Source organism: Malus domestica, chromosome 13 (genome assembly GCF_042453785.1).
Source record: "Malus domestica chromosome 13, GDT2T_hap1".
NCBI classification, from domain to species: domain Eukaryota; kingdom Viridiplantae; phylum Streptophyta; class Magnoliopsida; order Rosales; family Rosaceae; genus Malus; species Malus domestica.
Genome location: NC_091673.1, coordinates 21,769,387 through 21,786,972, shown reverse-complemented (window position 1 = coordinate 21,786,972; position 17,586 = coordinate 21,769,387). Strand labels below are relative to the sequence as shown.

Here is a 17,586-nt window from a genome sequence, read left to right as displayed (position 1 = left end):
CTTTACAATGGAGGAAGAGAACAAAAGATTTGAATTAATTTGTAATTGATGGGATATAGAAAGCCAAAATCATTTGTTGGCAGGATAGGAAACTAGAATTAGTAAATTGATTGAACATCTACAATTGGTTAGTCAACTTTTAAAATTTCTATATTATGCTCTGATGTAGATTTACTTTTGTATATACATATATGAAATTCTTGTACTTTCTTGATTTTCAGGATTAAAGGTGTTTAAGCTTGAGATTAGTTAAGTACAAGACCAAAGTTTCAAGTTCGTATGTTGTATTTAATACTTGCAATTTAACATGACATAGTTTCATGCTACCTCTAGTCAAAAGTATTATTGCATCTGAATAGTAATGATGAATATGAAGTATTGTGCATGTATATGCTGAAAGCATGCTAGTTTTTCATGTCATATTATATGTCTGTCTAAACAATTTTACATATATTTTATTATGCCAACCTATTGAAATGTGTCAGAATGTGTAGCTCAATAATAGGACTAAAAGTGATCTGACTTCGATTCATGGATAGACAATGGATTTGTAGTTTGGTGAGCTTACGACGATGATGATAAAGTGATTATGATTGATGACTGTGGTGAGATATGTGCATTATAAATTAATTCATATCCTACAATAGTAATCTATTGGCCTATAATTTTACAAATAGTCATTATGTGTATAATGGTTTGTATATATTAACATTTTAGTATGTGTTAGTTACTTTTCCTTTTCATATTTTAGATGGCAGCTTCTACGTAGTGAGGAGAGAGGGTGAAATAGGTGAGGGATCTCTTACCTCCTCCTCCAATTGATGCACTTGCACCTCCTCCGCCACCACCTCCTCCACAAAGACAAGAATGGCCAATGGATCAATGATGTTGCTCTAGACAAATACATTAGTGTTAGCACCTCAATGTTGATTAGACTTTCCTTTTGTTAGGACCTCAAGTTGTCTATGTATAAGTGTTGGTGCCTTCCATGACGAATTACTTCCACTGAGATAGGTCACCCTGAGTTAGATTGATATTGGGATGTTTATGTTATTTTGTGGGATGTACACTTGATGAATGTATTCGACTTATGTGCTTTAATTGTTGATTAATGAAAAATGTGAATTAAGTATACTACCTTATAGTTATGAATTGCAATTCTAGATTACGAAACAGGAACAAGTAATTAATTCATCATATATTATTCCTAAATAGGTATTTGATTTAACATATGCGACATAAGTTGTGTCACATGTCAAAAGAATATGTGACGATTTCAATGTCATTTAGTGTTAATCATATCATTCTGGGATTATATTGGGTGACGATTCATCACTTATAAGTTTGATATGAGATGAAAAACATTGGTCACTGATTTTTTTATTTTGTGATGCTTATTCTATCACTTACAAACAAAATAAGTGATGAAATTAGCGCCACGTAAAAGATAATGACTCTCTATTCACACTCTTCAACTTGCAGCCACTTAATGGCCCACTAGTCACTACCCCCACACTATTTGATATGAATTTTGAATAGAAAACACTATGCAGATGATTAGTTGCAATAGCGTTATAGGGACTCTACTTGTTAAAGGAGTTCTAAATTTCGACAAAGTGATGATTCGATTTCATATTAATTATTATATATTTTATCTTTTTTTTGGTATATTTTGGTGAGATTTTGATACTATGATTTGTACTTACATGTATGACATGTGAATCCATTTTGGGCATAATGTGATTCAACAGTCAGTTTTTAATAATTTCAATTGGAGTGGGTTCGCAAGTCTGTCAAAAAGACTATATTAGAGTTTCAGCATTTTTTGTTGGTAAAAGAGTTTCAGCATTTAATTTCAAAGCATTTGATCATGAGTTTCAACATTTAATTCCAAAGCATTTAATCGAAAAGGATTAAAGGACCAACGCACAATGTTGATAGATTGCCTGTTGGGCTTAATTGTAAATTTTTAGCATGAAAATGGCGTTTTTTGGAGTTCGGCCCTTCTACAAAGTTGCAGAAGACGTCCTAAAACAAGACCTTTAGAACTAATCTTGGAGCTTATTTGGTCCAGAATGTGGAGATTATTTGACTGGGTAGGTTGGTTAGTTAGATTAGGATTTTGATTTTAAGTTATCACTTTGTTATTTAATTTCCATTTTTAGAAGAACTTATTTAGGTAGGATTTTGAATAAAGGGCTGTTTATAACCACCCAACTAGCCATTGGGGTTTACAACGCGACATTGAGAGACAACCTGGTGCTTTCCATCCTTTTCTTCTCAATGATATTTTCTTTGATTTTAATTATATGATTATGAGTAACTAATTTTCTTTTGCTTGGGCAGGCAAGACCACGAGCCTTAGCATGGATATGTAGTCTTTATTGATTTATTTATGTTATTATGCATGCATACCTTGAATTATTAATCACTGCGTTAAAATTATTCATATGTCTTGATGATTAGCCACCATTAGGATATTTAGACATGTAATTTGATGCAATTTATGTTAGAACATCATCTTGAAATTGAGGAGGGCTTCTTGTGATTGCTCCTTGTAATTTCACAAAACTTAATGAGTTAGGCATGTTTCTATTCGACCTGAACATCACATACGGACTATATGTTAGATATATGTTTTCGCTTGAACATCACGAGGAGAATATGCATTAAGAAAACATAACCTTCAAAGCATGTATGTGTAATTCATAAGTAATTGGTAGCAAGTGGCCCTCTACCTTAGTGATGGAGAGGTGTTGCCTTTGCATCACGATGTGGGTTCAAACCCACGTCGGCTCTCTTATCTAACATCATGGCCCATTTATAATACAGTTACCTTGTTCTTTTGCAAGTATTTTTAAATATTTTTATCCTTACTTTTACACGTGGTAAAAATTTTACGAGTGAGAACGATTTATTGCACTCGAATTGGAGTTAGAATAGTTAGAAGGGTAGGACAAACATAGTGAAGTTGGACTTACTACCGTAGTGCACTCTCATAAATTGCAAACCACCAAACATCTCCCAGTCCCTTTCAGAGTGGGAATCCAAAGAGATAACAATAAATACTGTAGTTCCACATATAGGGTGTAAACATATATAAAAAAAATATCCCCATAAACGTTTTGTTTGGTTATAAATTTATAAACTTTACTATCCATCTACCTATCTATCTATCAAGGGACTTTTGGACACACACCACGGAATTTTACATCTTTTGGTGGTCCCCCAAGCTTCTTCTATAAGTAGCTCTTTCGATAGAATTACCATGGTAATTAAGCAGAATTATGATTAATTAAGTGTGTTATTTTGGATTAATTAAAAATAATAATTTAGGAGTGCACATTTTATAATTTGTGTAATCCGTACAGAAAAGGTTACTGTTGAAGAATGTAAATAAATGTTTAATTCTGGGTCGTTATTTAGAATATGCAAAATAATTGAAGGAATATTGAGTTCCATCTGAAGTACAAACTCCTCGGACAGCTAGTGCAATGGCATTGCAAAAGTATTTTTACAATCTATTTGGAAATGGAATATTGGCTAATACTACACAGTTATTAGAAGAATATATGAAAAATATGGCTTGGTATACTGCAAAATTAAAAAAATAAGGTGGAGGTAGAAGGGTTCAGGGTTTTGCCGGGTGTAATGGTCCTTGCCCTTCAAGACAGGGTTGGCGCCTTACATGCAACCATTGCTAAGGTGCTAATCGTCGCCTAATCTTTCTCTGCATTGCTTAAAATAGGTCATTGTGTGAATGAAGTGTGTAGATATAAGATATAATATTAGTAAATAGAACACGTGTTAAAACTTGCCATATGATACACAAATACTTCTGTTTGGTCACGTATTCTGTATTCGATACTTGATTGGATACAATACTTGGTCAATACTCTCGGATGCTCGTCGGACCCGTATCATGGTTAATGGACACGGCTTTGACTCAATGGATACGCGTATCCGGCTTTTAGGATACATTTGCACCTTCAAAAAAGATAATGAGGAGGAGTAAATTAACAGGAGACATCACTAATTGAAAGTTGATGTATACAAAGAGCTTCACTCTAATTAAAACCATGAATACAGCTCTCACACCCCTTTTACTGTGTATAAAGAGGATTAGATTTCCAACTTTTATTCTCCAACAATTTAAATGTACTTGAATTTGAATGATGAATTATGTTTTAAAATGTTTATTTTATTGCTATATATATATATATTTATATTTGCAGTATCCATCGCGTATCGTATCTTAATTTTTAGAGATTTTTCATACCATTGTGTCGTGTCGTATCGTATTGTCATATCCGTATTTGTATCTGTATCCGTATCCATGCTTCATACTAAAATACTATATCACGTGGTTGTATGTCAGTAGTTAGTACACACAATAATTACTTAAAGTTTTTTTAACCAAATGGTACTAGTGCGTCTATGACAGTACTAATAGAATGTTAAATATATATCATATCATATTAGTGCAAACTGTAGATAATGTAGACCCATGCACGCTTCTAAATAAGAAAATTAATTGCATGTGACTTTGGGAATAATCCAATTATATTGCACACAGATCATGTGTGTCCCAATATGTGTTAAAATCATCACATAATGTTAGCATACAAGACACTAGCAAGTCTCTTCACGATCCTCATTCATTCGCCTTCCATCAATTATTATTAACATTGTGTGAGAGTGAGTGAGAACCTAACTACCTTAGCCCTCTTATAAAAATAGACCACAACTCTCCATTAAGTGAAAGAGCAAGAGGAGCCTCTGACAAAACCTCCCCCTTGGATAAAATTTATGTCACAAGGGCTCCTCTGAGAAAAGAGAGCGGGAGTGCGAAAATCACTGGCAGATGGGCGGGTTTGCGAGCAAGAAGAGGGGTAATTTAAGTGAGAGAAATGTTGGTGGGTTGAGAGATAAGGTGAGGAGTATTCAAGAGGTGATGAGTGAGATGGCGTGTGAAAGGAAGAAGGAGAGTGCAGCATATGAGAGGGACATGATGGTGTTTGCATTCAAGGAGGCTGAGTGGAAGCAGGAGAAGAAGAAGATGAGGGAGGAGGTGAAGATGCTGAGGAAGGTGGTGGAAGAGAAGGAGGAAAGGATTAGGGGAATGGAGGATTGTGGTGGGGTTGTGGTGGTGGGAGGTGGGAATGATAATAAGAGTGGTGATGGTGGTGGTGGGGAGAATAATAGTAAAGAGTGGGAAGTGTTGTTGGGGAGTGTTTTTCTGGCTGAGCAAATGAGGGAGGAGAGAGCGAGGAGGGATGAGACCGTGGAGAAGTGGAAGCAGCTTTATCTGGCTATTAAGGTGGAGCTTGATGATCTCATTCAGAGGACACATTGTGGTAACTCTCTCTCTCTTCTCTCTCTCTCTCTCTCTCTCTCTCTACAGACACAGTCACACACAAACACAGAAAACACAGATACTCAGTCACTCCCAAGCAATCTCTAATCTGCATAATTCTCATAAACATGTATCAGAATATGAGGCGAACTTTCTGATTGCGATTTGGTCTAGAAGCACTCAGTCTTAATTTTGTTGGAATATGACAATTGTTCAATCTCAGAAAACATGATTGCAATTTTCATAGTTATATTATTGTTAATGATAACCCACATCATAGTTTAAGCAGTTGGTGGGTCTTACTTTTTCCAAAAAAAAAAATCATAAAAAACCAGAATTTTTCATCATTACAATTACCTGATTAAATTGAGGTTCTACCATAAAACTAATTAGCAATATGGAGAGTAGCCCAAGATCATATAAGCACATAGCAAACCTTGTCCCTCACCGATGTGGGACAACTCTCAACATTACCTACAAGCGTATTTAATTGTTTTTCCGGTTACACTTGAGGGAATCGAACCTGAACTTATGAATTCTTTACTAATGTGTATACATGTACATTTATATGTATAATATTTATTCATGTATCGATGTGATGGAGATTTGGTATTTACTGCAGGAAATGGGCTGTATTGGAAGGCAGAGGAAGAAGGCATAGTAGAAGAGCTAAAGAGAGAGCTCAAAGCCAAGGAAGAAATGATTACATCTCTAAAATCCAAAATAGCTTCAATGGAGCATGAACATTTCAAGAAGGAAAGAGAGATTGACATATTAAGGCAGAGCTTACGAATCATGAGCTGCAAGAAGACACTGCACACCCCTAAGAATGTTTCTAGAGATTCACAGCTCGTGAAACTGAAACAGGCCAGAAAATTGTAATCATTACATTTAGATGTAAACTCAAAGTTTCATGTTCACTTATGTGTAACGGAACGAAATTATAAATTATGAATAATTTGGCACGATTACATAGTTGTGTTTGTAGCTCTTATGATTGAGAATGTAAATTATACGCAGAGGTGAAAGTTAAAGCCTCCCCTCTTTCTTTGAGCTAATTTGAATTATTAGATAACAGACTTCTAATACATGTGATGTATGTGTTATGGTTGTATAAAAGGATTATCGGCCAACAACTAGTCAATATTAACACTGTCCGCAACTTAATCACTTGCACAATCCGACGTTTTATGCAATATATTATTCTATCAAATTTCCAACGTGGGATTTTACATTCTTCAAGAGTACGAAATATGGATCCTAACTTATGCTCAAGCAAATTAAGGATACAAATTGCTTCACAGAACAAGTCACAAGAGCAATCCAACAAAAGCATAACAGAGGAGAAATATTGGTCTCTCAAGAAGTCAGATGCATAAATGATGGGTCCCAAATGTGGGCCCCACCTGAGGCTCAGGGGTTATTCCTGTCAATAATTTTTCAATAGAGGACCACAACCTCAGTGGTGTCTTATCTTCCTTTTTTTTGGACGGTGGTGGTTATCTTCCTTGGTCTAAAACTACAGCCTATAGCCTATATAGCCTATAGTATTTTTGTTTAGGAATTATGAATTAGGAATCAGGACAAAGGGGGCTTCCTACTAAGGCTCCAAATTTTAGCATTTGCAAATTTGCAATTGCAATGCAAGTGAAAGTCTCTTCTGTCCCTATCATTGCTGTCAATTCTGCTTAGTACACATTGTTGGCTCCTTCTTTGATAGGTTAAGCTTCAAGGGTTTAGTGTTGAATACAATCTCACATCGAAAAATTGATAAAATGTATTATTATTTGTTACTTATAAATGGATGGTTCTGCTATTAATGATATTGAGACCTTTTATGATAAAATTCAATGCATGTCGGATTGTGTAGGTTATTATGTTGAGACAATATCGGTGTGATTAGTAGTGGGCTGCATAATTGACTCTGAAATCTTGACGTGGTATAAAAATAGCTTCTCCCCGACCCGACCGTTCCAATTGTGAACAAGATCCTTACCTGACTTTGACATAGTATCAGATAGACTTCTCTAAAATCCTAAAATTTTGTCTTCCCTTATTGGTATGACTCTCCACGTGTAGGAATAGCATGCAAGTGAGGAAGAGAATGTTGTTAAGCTTGACAAGTGTAGGAATAGTATGCCTCTCAATGTGCAAAATTGACGCGAGAAAGAAATTGGTGTAAGTTTGATGTACATTATTGACCCAGTTTATGACAACTTAAGCTTTTGAATGTGTTTCTAACGGTTAACATTTCAGAATTGGAAAACTTTTGATACTTGACCTATTTGTTGGTATTGTTTGACCCAAAACAAAAAGGAGACTCTTGATATTACAAGTAAACTAAAACTTTGAGTTACAAATGGCTGCTGATCTTTATAAACATGTATAGAATGTAAAGCTTCGGATAAATTTGTGGTACCTGACTAATGTTGGTATGTTGTAGGTACAATACCTCAAAGTATTGGTAATTACAAATTAATACATTCAACGGAAGGCATGCTTAAGCTTCCCGGATGCCTCTTTACTTTGGCATGGTCTAGTCTCGTCTTCAGCTAACTTTCACATTCGCTTGTTCTTCGGACAGCGTCCTTGCTGCGACTTGGTAATTCGATCTCACATTCTGGAAAGAAAGACGAGGTTAACAACTGACATTGAGAGGGAGATATTACAACAAATAGATAGTGACAACTCATGGCAATATGTGTCGCAATTAAAAATAGCCTGCAAACACCAAAAAATACCCCCGAAATATGACTACTGAAGAAATATTATATATATGAACTCAATCAGATGAATGTACCTCTAGTAGTGTGATGTAGTAAAAATCCTCCATGTGCTGCATAAGTGCAGTCCCATCTCTGACTGAACGGAATATGTTTATTTCGGTCTGTAATATTTTCTCGATAAGCTCCTTCTCACCCTTCATCTGTAGGAAAAACAAAAACTTGGTCAAACTTCTGATAAAATTCAGAAAGCCAAGCCTCGTCTGAAGATAAATATACCGTCATTGAAAATGAACTTTGAACAATGGAAAGCTTAAAGATGATAAACAGACTGGAGCACGCTTTATAACGAAATCTTAATAACAATTCAGTCCCACTTGACCTTGATGCAGCCGCAGCAGCGGTGACACACATTTCATGTACTAAGCACGTTTGCATCAGATACAAAACTCGTGCATCATCCATATTTCTCATCAATTAAAAACATTACCAATAACTCAACTTGACAGAAGATACCCTCTTTTGAAGAAAATTAAGGAAAACATTAATTCTTGGGGAATGTGGTTTCATAATCCAACGGATTCATTTTTTATATCTCCTTCAATCCAAGCTAATCTTTTGCAAGGATGGTCATTGAAAGGAGACATAAAAATAGATTGTTAGATCATGAGAGCATATTGAGGGATGCATTCCAAGGTAGAGTCCTTACTTTAAGAAAAGTAAGGACATCGATATACTCCTGGTGAGATCTAGTGAACTATCAAGACAACAGTTTTTCTGGTTATTTTCATTGGTTTTATCTGCAACACGAAAGTCATTATGAACAGCTCAGTTGTTGCTAACATCATGAACACGCCAAGCCCGATTCATTTTAATTTCTTGAGGAATTTTATCTTATGAATGGTTCTTTTGTTAATTTCTTAAAATATAATTAAAAACAATGATATAAAATTATGAATATGCAGCATATCTGAAGATTGGATTTATGAATGGGCATACGAATCTGATATTAGAAATCCATAAGCAAGCGAACTAGCAAATGAAAAAGATAGAATGACGAGGAACATACGAATTCACCGACAAGTACATCTGGTGTGTACTCCCCAATCACATCAGCTTGGTAACCATCTTCAGAGAGCTCCATATTTCCCTGGATGGAATTATTAGCTCAGATTTAAGTAAAAATGTACTATATTCACACAAGCAAGCACCCCAAAAACATTTCAAACAGCTTTCGAAGTAAACTTTAAATGACGACGAGTCTTAGAACCTAATCAGAGAGAAACAATTCTGCATCCTAAAGCACGAGATTTATAAATCTAATATCACAACAAGTTTCTAGAGGAACATATCATTTAGCTTGGAAATATTTAGCTTGTTACTGCTGACATCATAGTCTCCTAGATATTGCGAGGGCACCATTTACTCTATGCACAAATAATACATCTATGAATTAACTATAAGTGCAGTTGGAGAGTTAATGGAAAACTTTCCTAGATAACAAAATGAATTACCCACCAAGGCATTTTTTAGGTCTCCTGTTGTTAGATAAACAGGTTGAGCTACATGGCAGTATCCCATCAGGCGGGGGATTGTAGGGATAATGTCTCTGTGGTTTACAACTCTCCAGCTATCTTTGACTTTCTGCAAAGGTAAGTTTTGTATGCTGAATAAATATTCACCAGAAAAATACGCTTGATTATTATTTTAATTTCATGAGGGAAATTATTACAACGTGGATCTGACTTCATGATTCCTCTAAATACAAGTCCAAAGTAGTCAAATCGAACTATCATAAAACTCTAATAATAATACATGCACACACATGAGCGCACACGCACGAATATATGTGGTAATTATATCATCCAACATTTAGAACGACAGAGAGTGAGTTGGGAAATTTTCTGCTAATGAATAAATTCCTTTATAACAATCCTATATTTTAAAATTATTTTCTGCTTGCCTCTACCAAGACTAGCAGCTACATTTTATACTAGGAATAGAAGATGAGTTGTTCCAAGTTGCAACCAGAGATGACTGCAGCAGAAATGAAAATGGATCCGTGGAAAAAGAAAGCTGAGGGCATTTACCCAAGTACTTCAATGAAGAATTAAAAGCACATGCTGGAAACAAATAGGAAATCCCAATTCCAATGCTTACCTTGTTATAAATTTCGGCAAATACTTTGTTACCAACTCTAGGAGATCCGAAGTTATACATGGTCACAGAAATCAGTCCACGCCTAATACACAGAAAAAGATAAAAAAACAAAGGTCTATTACCATAGAATTAAATTAATTGAATTAATGTTAGATAGTGGTGTAATGCATCTTCCAATATAACATAGAGATGCACTATGGCAGTTTGCTTGTGTGAAAGTACGACAACATCAGTCTCTTACAACTCTCATCACATATCTGTATTTCTATTTTGTTTATTTTCATCAAAAAAGTCCCAAGCATGTGCTGGAAATTGATGGATTGCACATTTTAAACTCAGAAATCTTCAAAAGTATAACAAGATGAATAAAACAAACACAACCTACAGTCATAAGAGAAAACCGGGTAAGTACAAGTTATGATCAGAGTCCAACATAATCTATGGTTAAAAGTGATCACGTACAGACATGCTCTTTTGCATACACGAATAGATACTTCCACTTAAAAAATCCAACAAAATGTATAATGAATTCACAGCATAGAAAATAAGAACTCACTTTGCTAGCTGACTTGAGGAAAGTTCAAGAGCCAGGAGGGTCGACAATGCACCACCTAGACTATGACCCGTTATATAAACATGCCATTTGTCCAGCGGCTCAGCAATATCATCACTGTCAAAACGAAGTGAACCCTCATACTTGCCAATCCACAAATAAAGAAAACTCGTGCTTTGGAAATCTCAAGGAGAAAGTAGAATAAAAATTGATAAATAACTAACATCTAACCCTTTTTTTTTTTTTTTTAATGAACAAACTACCCTAAACTCCCTTCACAATTAATGAGAACTCCTCTATTCGGTGGACGTAGCCAATCTGGGTGAACCACGTACATCTTGTGTTTGCTTTTGTGTAAACCCTTCACAATTAATGAGAACTCCTCTATTCCGTGGACGTAGCCAATCTGGGTGAACCACGTACATCTTGTGTTTGCTTTCCTATCTCTATCCATTTATATACTTATCCACACTAATGACCGGAGCAATCTAGCGAAGATCACAAAAAGTGACCGTTTTCGCTACCTAGGATCTATCTTGCAAGAGAACGGAGAATTAGATGGAGATCTCAACCATAGAATACAAGCTGGATGGATGAAGTGTAAGAGTGCATCCGGCGTGTTGTGTGACCGTCGTAGGCCACTGAAGTTCAAGGAAAAATTTTATAGGACGGCAATAAGGCCAGCGATGTTGTATGGCACAGAATGTTGGGCAGTGAAGCATCAACGTACACAAAATGGGTGTAGCGGAGATGAGGATGCTTCGTGGGATGTATGGGCACACGAGAAAGGATAAGATTGGGAATGAGGTTATCCGAGGTAAAGTAGGAGTAGCCAAAATTGAAGGAAATATGAGAGAAAATCGGTTCCGGTGGTTTGGATATGTGCAAAGAAGGCCTACTGACGCTCTGGTTCGAAAATGTGACTACGGGACAGAGGTTCAGGGCCGAAGGGGTAGAGGAAGACCTAGGAAAACTTTGGAAGAGACCCTAAGAAAAGACTTGAGTACTTGGATCTAACGGAGGACATGACACAAAACCGAGCGCAATGGCGTTCTAGGATTCATATAGCCGACCCCACTTAGTGGGAAAAGGCTTTGTTGTTGTTGTTGTTGTAACAAACTACCCTAAACTAACATCTAACTTAGTCTAAAGGTTCCAAGGATTTTATCTTCGAAATGACTTCAGTGCTTATTAATAAACAATTAACATCTTACTTAGATTAATCTAACTGAAGCAAACTACTTCTGTGTGATTCTTTTAGATATTGACTGTCCTATACTACCTGACTTGTATGCAATTAGGAAACAAACTAAATTAAATAAGAAAAATAAATCTAAAAAACGTTAGAACTTACAAATAACCAATTGCCAATTTCATGAGAGAGACGATCCTTATCCTGACAGAATCATATGCCCTTAAGAAACCACTATGAACCTGAAATTATCTAGTCACCATCAATATGCATAGAGACTGTTTTGTCAATAATCTGTTCATTTCACCCACGAAAGAATAGATTTTCCTTACTTGAACTTCTTGTTTGAAGTCTCCGCCTATTCTTTCTGGATTTAGCCTATAAAGGTATAAAATCCAACATTTGTAAGAAACATAATACTTAATGGGGCATATCTAAAACTGTGGAACATTAAGTGAGACAATATAATAAACAAGTACTCAGAAACTTAGTGCATAAGAGATTGTTTAAACCTGGACTAGCAACCCAGCTAAAGTGACTGGGTCATGGGTCACCACTCTGACCGTGGTTGGACCATAACAATATAATGGTTAATAAAATATAAGTGATCAGTAGCATCAAGCAAGTTTTGCCATCTAACATACAGACCTGTGGTTTGAATCCAAAATTTAACTTTCAATACATACTTTTCTTTCAAAGAATAACTAGCTGGTTTTCCTCAAGCACAACTAGTTCAAAGGTTGTTCTTATCAATAACTAGCTCAAAGGTTTGTCCACCAAAAAAATTCAAGATTGGTCCAGCTTCCAAGTGGGTGGTTAAGCATAACAAGATTTCCTGTAGGACCTGTACTAATCCGGACGGGATGGTTTTTTCTGTTAATCCGAACATGAACCCAGACCATTCAAAAAATTGGTTGACCTTGCCTGGTTTTAAAAATCTACTTACATAGTTACATGCATTATGACTCCAAAGAAAATTAGGAAGGATGATCACAAATCACTAATGTCAATTAAATAAACAAACCGATTATAACTTGATAAGTAAATAGATATTACCCAGTAGGAGCTACCATCAGATCTGTTCGCAAGTCCTTCCATCTTGACTGCAACAATTAGAGTACAGGCATTTAGAACCAGAAGATACAAACCAAACTCCATTATAGAACAAAAAATACATAACCTGCCTGTTCTGTTCCCCTGAAAGCAATAACTAGTCTTTTCCGAGCAGAATCACGCCAAATTGCCACCTGCAGTTTCCTATAATGTAATTATCCACAATATATATCTCACAGTTTATTGACAGCATCTTGCCAGTGCCACATGTAGGTGTCATGATTCTTCAGATTTAGAGAGATCAACTATAATCCTTTCAGAGGGAAAAGTCTTTACCTGTGTGTCTGTTGTTGCATTATCTAAGAAACATAGTTTCTCAAATTCGGACTTTATGAAACTTGGGTGTCCCAAAGAGGTAGCAAGCATTGCCCAAGCCTCCATGGCACTTTCTGCACTAGAAAAGAGTTCTTTCATCTCCTCTGCAGCCCGTGTGCTAGCAATCTCCTCGGTTGTGGGATCAGTCAAGGCATCATCTTCTACATTGCTACTATCCTCTAATTTAATTTCACTCGTTCCTACTGCATTTGATTCCGTGTTTGATTCAGATACTGCAGCAGTTAGAACCACAAATGTTCCTAAAACAGAATCAGTTTGCTTTAATAGATCCCTTGTTGCTTTCTTAATATCTGGAAGTGAAGACTGAATCATGCTAATGGAAAGTGGGCTAGTTGTTTTATCCTTATCAACATCTAAGCCTTCTGGAGTTGCAAGCCCTGATTCAATATAAGATGCTTCTGCTATCTCTCGTGACTGCGAACCAAATCTGTTTAATATATCAAACCCATCCCACTTTAATTTCTCTGGAACTGGCAGACCAAATTTCTCAGCAACATTTTGATTGATTTCATTGGCAAATTTCTTCCAGAAATTCTTATCTGATTGTGTTTCTTCACCATGCTCCACACCACCATTATCTATGCTGGCCTCGTCTACATTGCTGCTTGCATTGAAACCTGCATTATCTAAAAAACCTTCTGCTATAGTATCCATCTGGGAAGTCACATCTGACACACCAGCAGAAATAGATTTCCCAGTGCCTTTTGTGTCATTCACATCACCGCTTGCAATTAAATTCTTCATAAGGTTTGCATTATTGAATGACTTTAGCTGCCCAAAAGCATATTCCACAAATTGACGTGCTTGCACAGTGTCTGAGCCAGCAAACATTTTTTTCATAGCAGGCTCAAAACCATTTTTACGGAGAAAGTCGGAAACAAAGGGGACCCTACTCCACCACTTTTTTGCCTCATCAATTTCATCAAAAGTTTTATAGTTGACCTGAAAGTTCAACAATAGCAGTTACAACTCAAATAGAACAGTACACCAAAAAAGAATTTCAATGTAAAACTGTAAAGCAGGTCCACTAAGACCATCACAGCAAATACAAATTAGAACAACAGCATTATATGAAAGAATTTTGCAAGAACCAAACACAAACAATTTACAAAAACTTTCATTACAAGCAGAGAAATATTAGGATTTCAATAATGACCGCATAGTACTTAAAACAGAGTATTAAGCGTCAACTTAAGTCACTGAAAGAACTGACAACTACAAGGAGTATGTACCACACAATAGCTGTGGTGATTCTCTTTCTTCTTTTTTTCTTCAAAATTTCATGTTTTTTCTCTTAAAGGAAATGGCTACTCCGGTTGTATTTCCCGAGAATATGAGAGATTAGAAAACGGGTATGGAAAAGGAGACCAAAGTAAGGCATTCCAGAAGTAGAACAATCTCATTCCATCCAGAAATCCTGAGGCACGTCCGAAATTCTTTTTGAACAAGATTTTCGGTGAATGGAACTTTTTCATGGCTTAGACTTGTATTGTATGGTGTGGGCGTGGGCGTGGGTGTGGGTGTGTGGGTGTGGGTGTGGGAGAGTGTGTGTGTGTGTGTGTGTGTGTGTGTGTGTGTGTGTGTGTGTGTGTATCCATAAAAGGCAAGCTATAACAGCCTTACACAGAAGTCAGAACATGTGGTCTTTTTTGTTATACATGATATCCTAGACCAATGTAAGGGGCATTCTCACAACAGGAAACAAGGCAATGCCTCTTTCTCTCTGGAACCATCTACCTATATCACAATTTTATTTCACCAGGGATACTTACCTCTAAAAGTAGTTTTCCACCGCCTCCCATTCCTTCCAATTCCACCACTACTTCATGCAAATTTCCTAGAAAAATACATATATGATATTTGATCATTTTGACAAGAAAAAAATATATAGCCTCATCTATAAACGTTAACAGTCCTAATGGAATCATGACAAACTAAGGTACAATGGCATTTCCCTATTTTTAGTAGCCACCGAATCATCCTCTAGGGCCTATACTAATAGTACTACAAACATAATACCTTGATTACTGAACGGATTAATAAAACCAACCCAATAATCTGGCAAGATAATGATCCATCGTTTTAAAACACAAACACCATGTAAGTGATGGACTTGAAATTACCATCACAAAGGTCTTCTAGACTGATGCTCGCATTCCCCATTCGTTTATGTGGACTTACAAGGTTTGCATCCCAAGCTGCAACCTAAAAATTGATGCCAGATATGAGGAAATTAGAGAAAAGAATATGATCAAGAGCTAACATGCCAAGAATGTTAAGTCCTTAAGAAAAGATCTTCAGCTTCAAGAGTAAATAGTTAAACAACTTTGTATCAACAACTGTGTATCATTAATATTGTAGATAACCGGCCGGAAAATGGAAATATCCATTCAGCACAAACAGTTAAAATTTCTCTTCAAACACAGAGAGATGAAAAGAAATGAAATAATAAGCAAGAGCTTTCTGCACTAAGTAAACAAGTATATATTTTAGTGAGAATACATGTTGACCTGAAGATTTTTGGTAGGAGGCAGCTTGATATTAAAACTGAAGTCCTCGTTCCATGTTGGCTCTTTTGTCCTGCCCCCACATTATTCGTAAAAACAATATAACAAAATCAAACTTATGAGTTGAATTAAAGCAAATGCTCATGAAATTTTATGGATCCTGATGATATGTATATGTTAAGCAAACTCTGTCATTTTAAAATTAAATATTATAGTATCAAACTTACCCCCATTTAACCTTGCTTTTTACGACTTGACCATCTAATGTCATAATTACATATGGATCACTTGTTCCCTAGAAGCATAGGAAAAGGTCAAAATAGATCAGCAAAGGAAAAGGAAAACAGGAAAAAATAGGAAACATGAAGTATACAAGATTATAGAACACTGTCGTATAAATTGATCACTGTAATATTGAATGCAAAAAGGGTTGAAACATAACAAACCCATGGATCCATGGCTGGTAACTCGAGACCTTTTTTCAGTTTAACAGATAATTCGCCATCATAGATCTCACGTATAAATGACCTGCGTTCATTAAAAGCATATTTTGTCATAAAAGTAACCGGTTTATCAGCTAATGTGTTACTTGCACCTAGAAACATGAATCAGTACGACTTAGATATGAATCGTTGACATGTAAATATAATTAACATCATTTTATCGGAGTTGGATACGTCTATATCTACAACAGATCGAAAAATTATATTTCTATGTCTTTAAAAGTGAAGTGAATGCATACTCTGAAAGATACACTGTCTTACAATCTGCAGCATCAACTTCATGCCTTCCAACATTATCCTGAACAAAACAATCCAACAAACCGAATGAATTTGAAACTAAACCGCTCAAGGTAATCCACCATCAGAATCCCAACTAGGCCGATGATACGAAACTTCAACCAATTAATGCAAGACAAATAAAAAAAAATGTGATGCTGTTAACTTACTTTTTTCCAATTTTTAATTTCCTCACACTTAACAGCTAAATTCCTATCCTTTTCCTCAATTTTCTTCAATTTTCTCAGAAAATAAACCATTTATCATGACCCAAGGAACAAAAAGTGGAAACTGTAATTGAGAAACACTTACAGGAGGGCTCGAGTAGGCCTCGAAAGCAAAACCGGCAAGAACCACTGCCAAATTAATATCAAAAGGAGGCCTTTCACTTCCTTCCTCACCATCAACCTTTTCAATCTCAGCACCAGCTCTGCAAACGCAGCAAAACGAGTAAATTCCATCCTTGCCCCTCCCATTTCCTCTGAGAGTAAAAACCCTAACTTTCCCGGGCAATGAAGCCGGGAAGCGCAGAGAAAGGTTGGGGAATCGAAGGTTGCAGAGTTTGGGGGCAGTGAGAGAGGAGACGCAGCGGCTGTGGAGTTGAAGATGGTAATGGTGGGTTTGCAGAGACGCCATGGCTGAGTTGCAGAGTGGAAGAGAGAGGGTGGTGGCGGCAGATATGTAATTTTGTGGAGAAATGGAGGAGGTTTTTGTAGACGTTTGGAGATTTTTGCAGATGAATATGTGCTCGGCTCTTCGTGTAGTTAGTGGAGGGGAAAGGAAGCTCTGAGAAGGAGCTAAGCTTTACCGTTACTGTCGTTACCCTTTGACAGTTATGGATGTCTCAATCAAATTTGTTTAATTTTT

General features: G+C 36.3%; 2 protein-coding genes and 1 long non-coding RNA gene across 3 annotated transcripts; 1 reads left to right on the top strand and 2 right to left on the bottom strand.

Moving 5' to 3' along the window:
- Positions 1-4,634: 4,634 nt before the first annotated feature.
- Positions 4,635-6,327, top strand: LOC103453526 (uncharacterized). The gene is made up of 2 exons (XM_008393064.4): positions 4,635-5,357; positions 5,979-6,327. The coding sequence occupies exons 1-2, from the start codon at positions 4,865-4,867 to the stop codon at positions 6,236-6,238; spliced, it is 753 nt and encodes a 250-aa protein (XP_008391286.3). The 5' UTR covers positions 4,635-4,864; the 3' UTR covers positions 6,239-6,327.
- Positions 6,328-7,703: 1,376 nt separating this feature from the next.
- LOC103453525 (uncharacterized) lies at positions 7,704-17,556 on the bottom strand. Its single transcript, XM_008393063.4, has 18 exons — positions 17,032-17,556; positions 16,683-16,741; positions 16,387-16,468; positions 16,168-16,235; positions 15,944-16,013; positions 15,557-15,638; positions 15,206-15,270; positions 13,374-14,375; positions 13,169-13,231; positions 13,041-13,087; positions 12,317-12,362; positions 12,147-12,226; positions 10,796-10,909; positions 10,240-10,321; positions 9,598-9,723; positions 9,149-9,229; positions 8,157-8,282; positions 7,704-7,976 (listed from the first exon to the last, which is right to left on the bottom strand). Exons 1-18 carry the CDS (start codon positions 17,353-17,355, stop codon positions 7,905-7,907), a joined length of 2,589 nt encoding a protein of 862 aa, XP_008391285.3. The 5' UTR covers positions 17,356-17,556; the 3' UTR covers positions 7,704-7,904.
- Positions 10,971-12,140, bottom strand: LOC139190750 (uncharacterized). The gene is made up of 2 exons (XR_011575117.1): positions 11,916-12,140; positions 10,971-11,056 (listed from the first exon to the last, which is right to left on the bottom strand). It is a non-coding gene; the product is annotated as an uncharacterized lncRNA (long non-coding RNA).
- Positions 17,557-17,586: the final 30 nt, after the last annotated feature.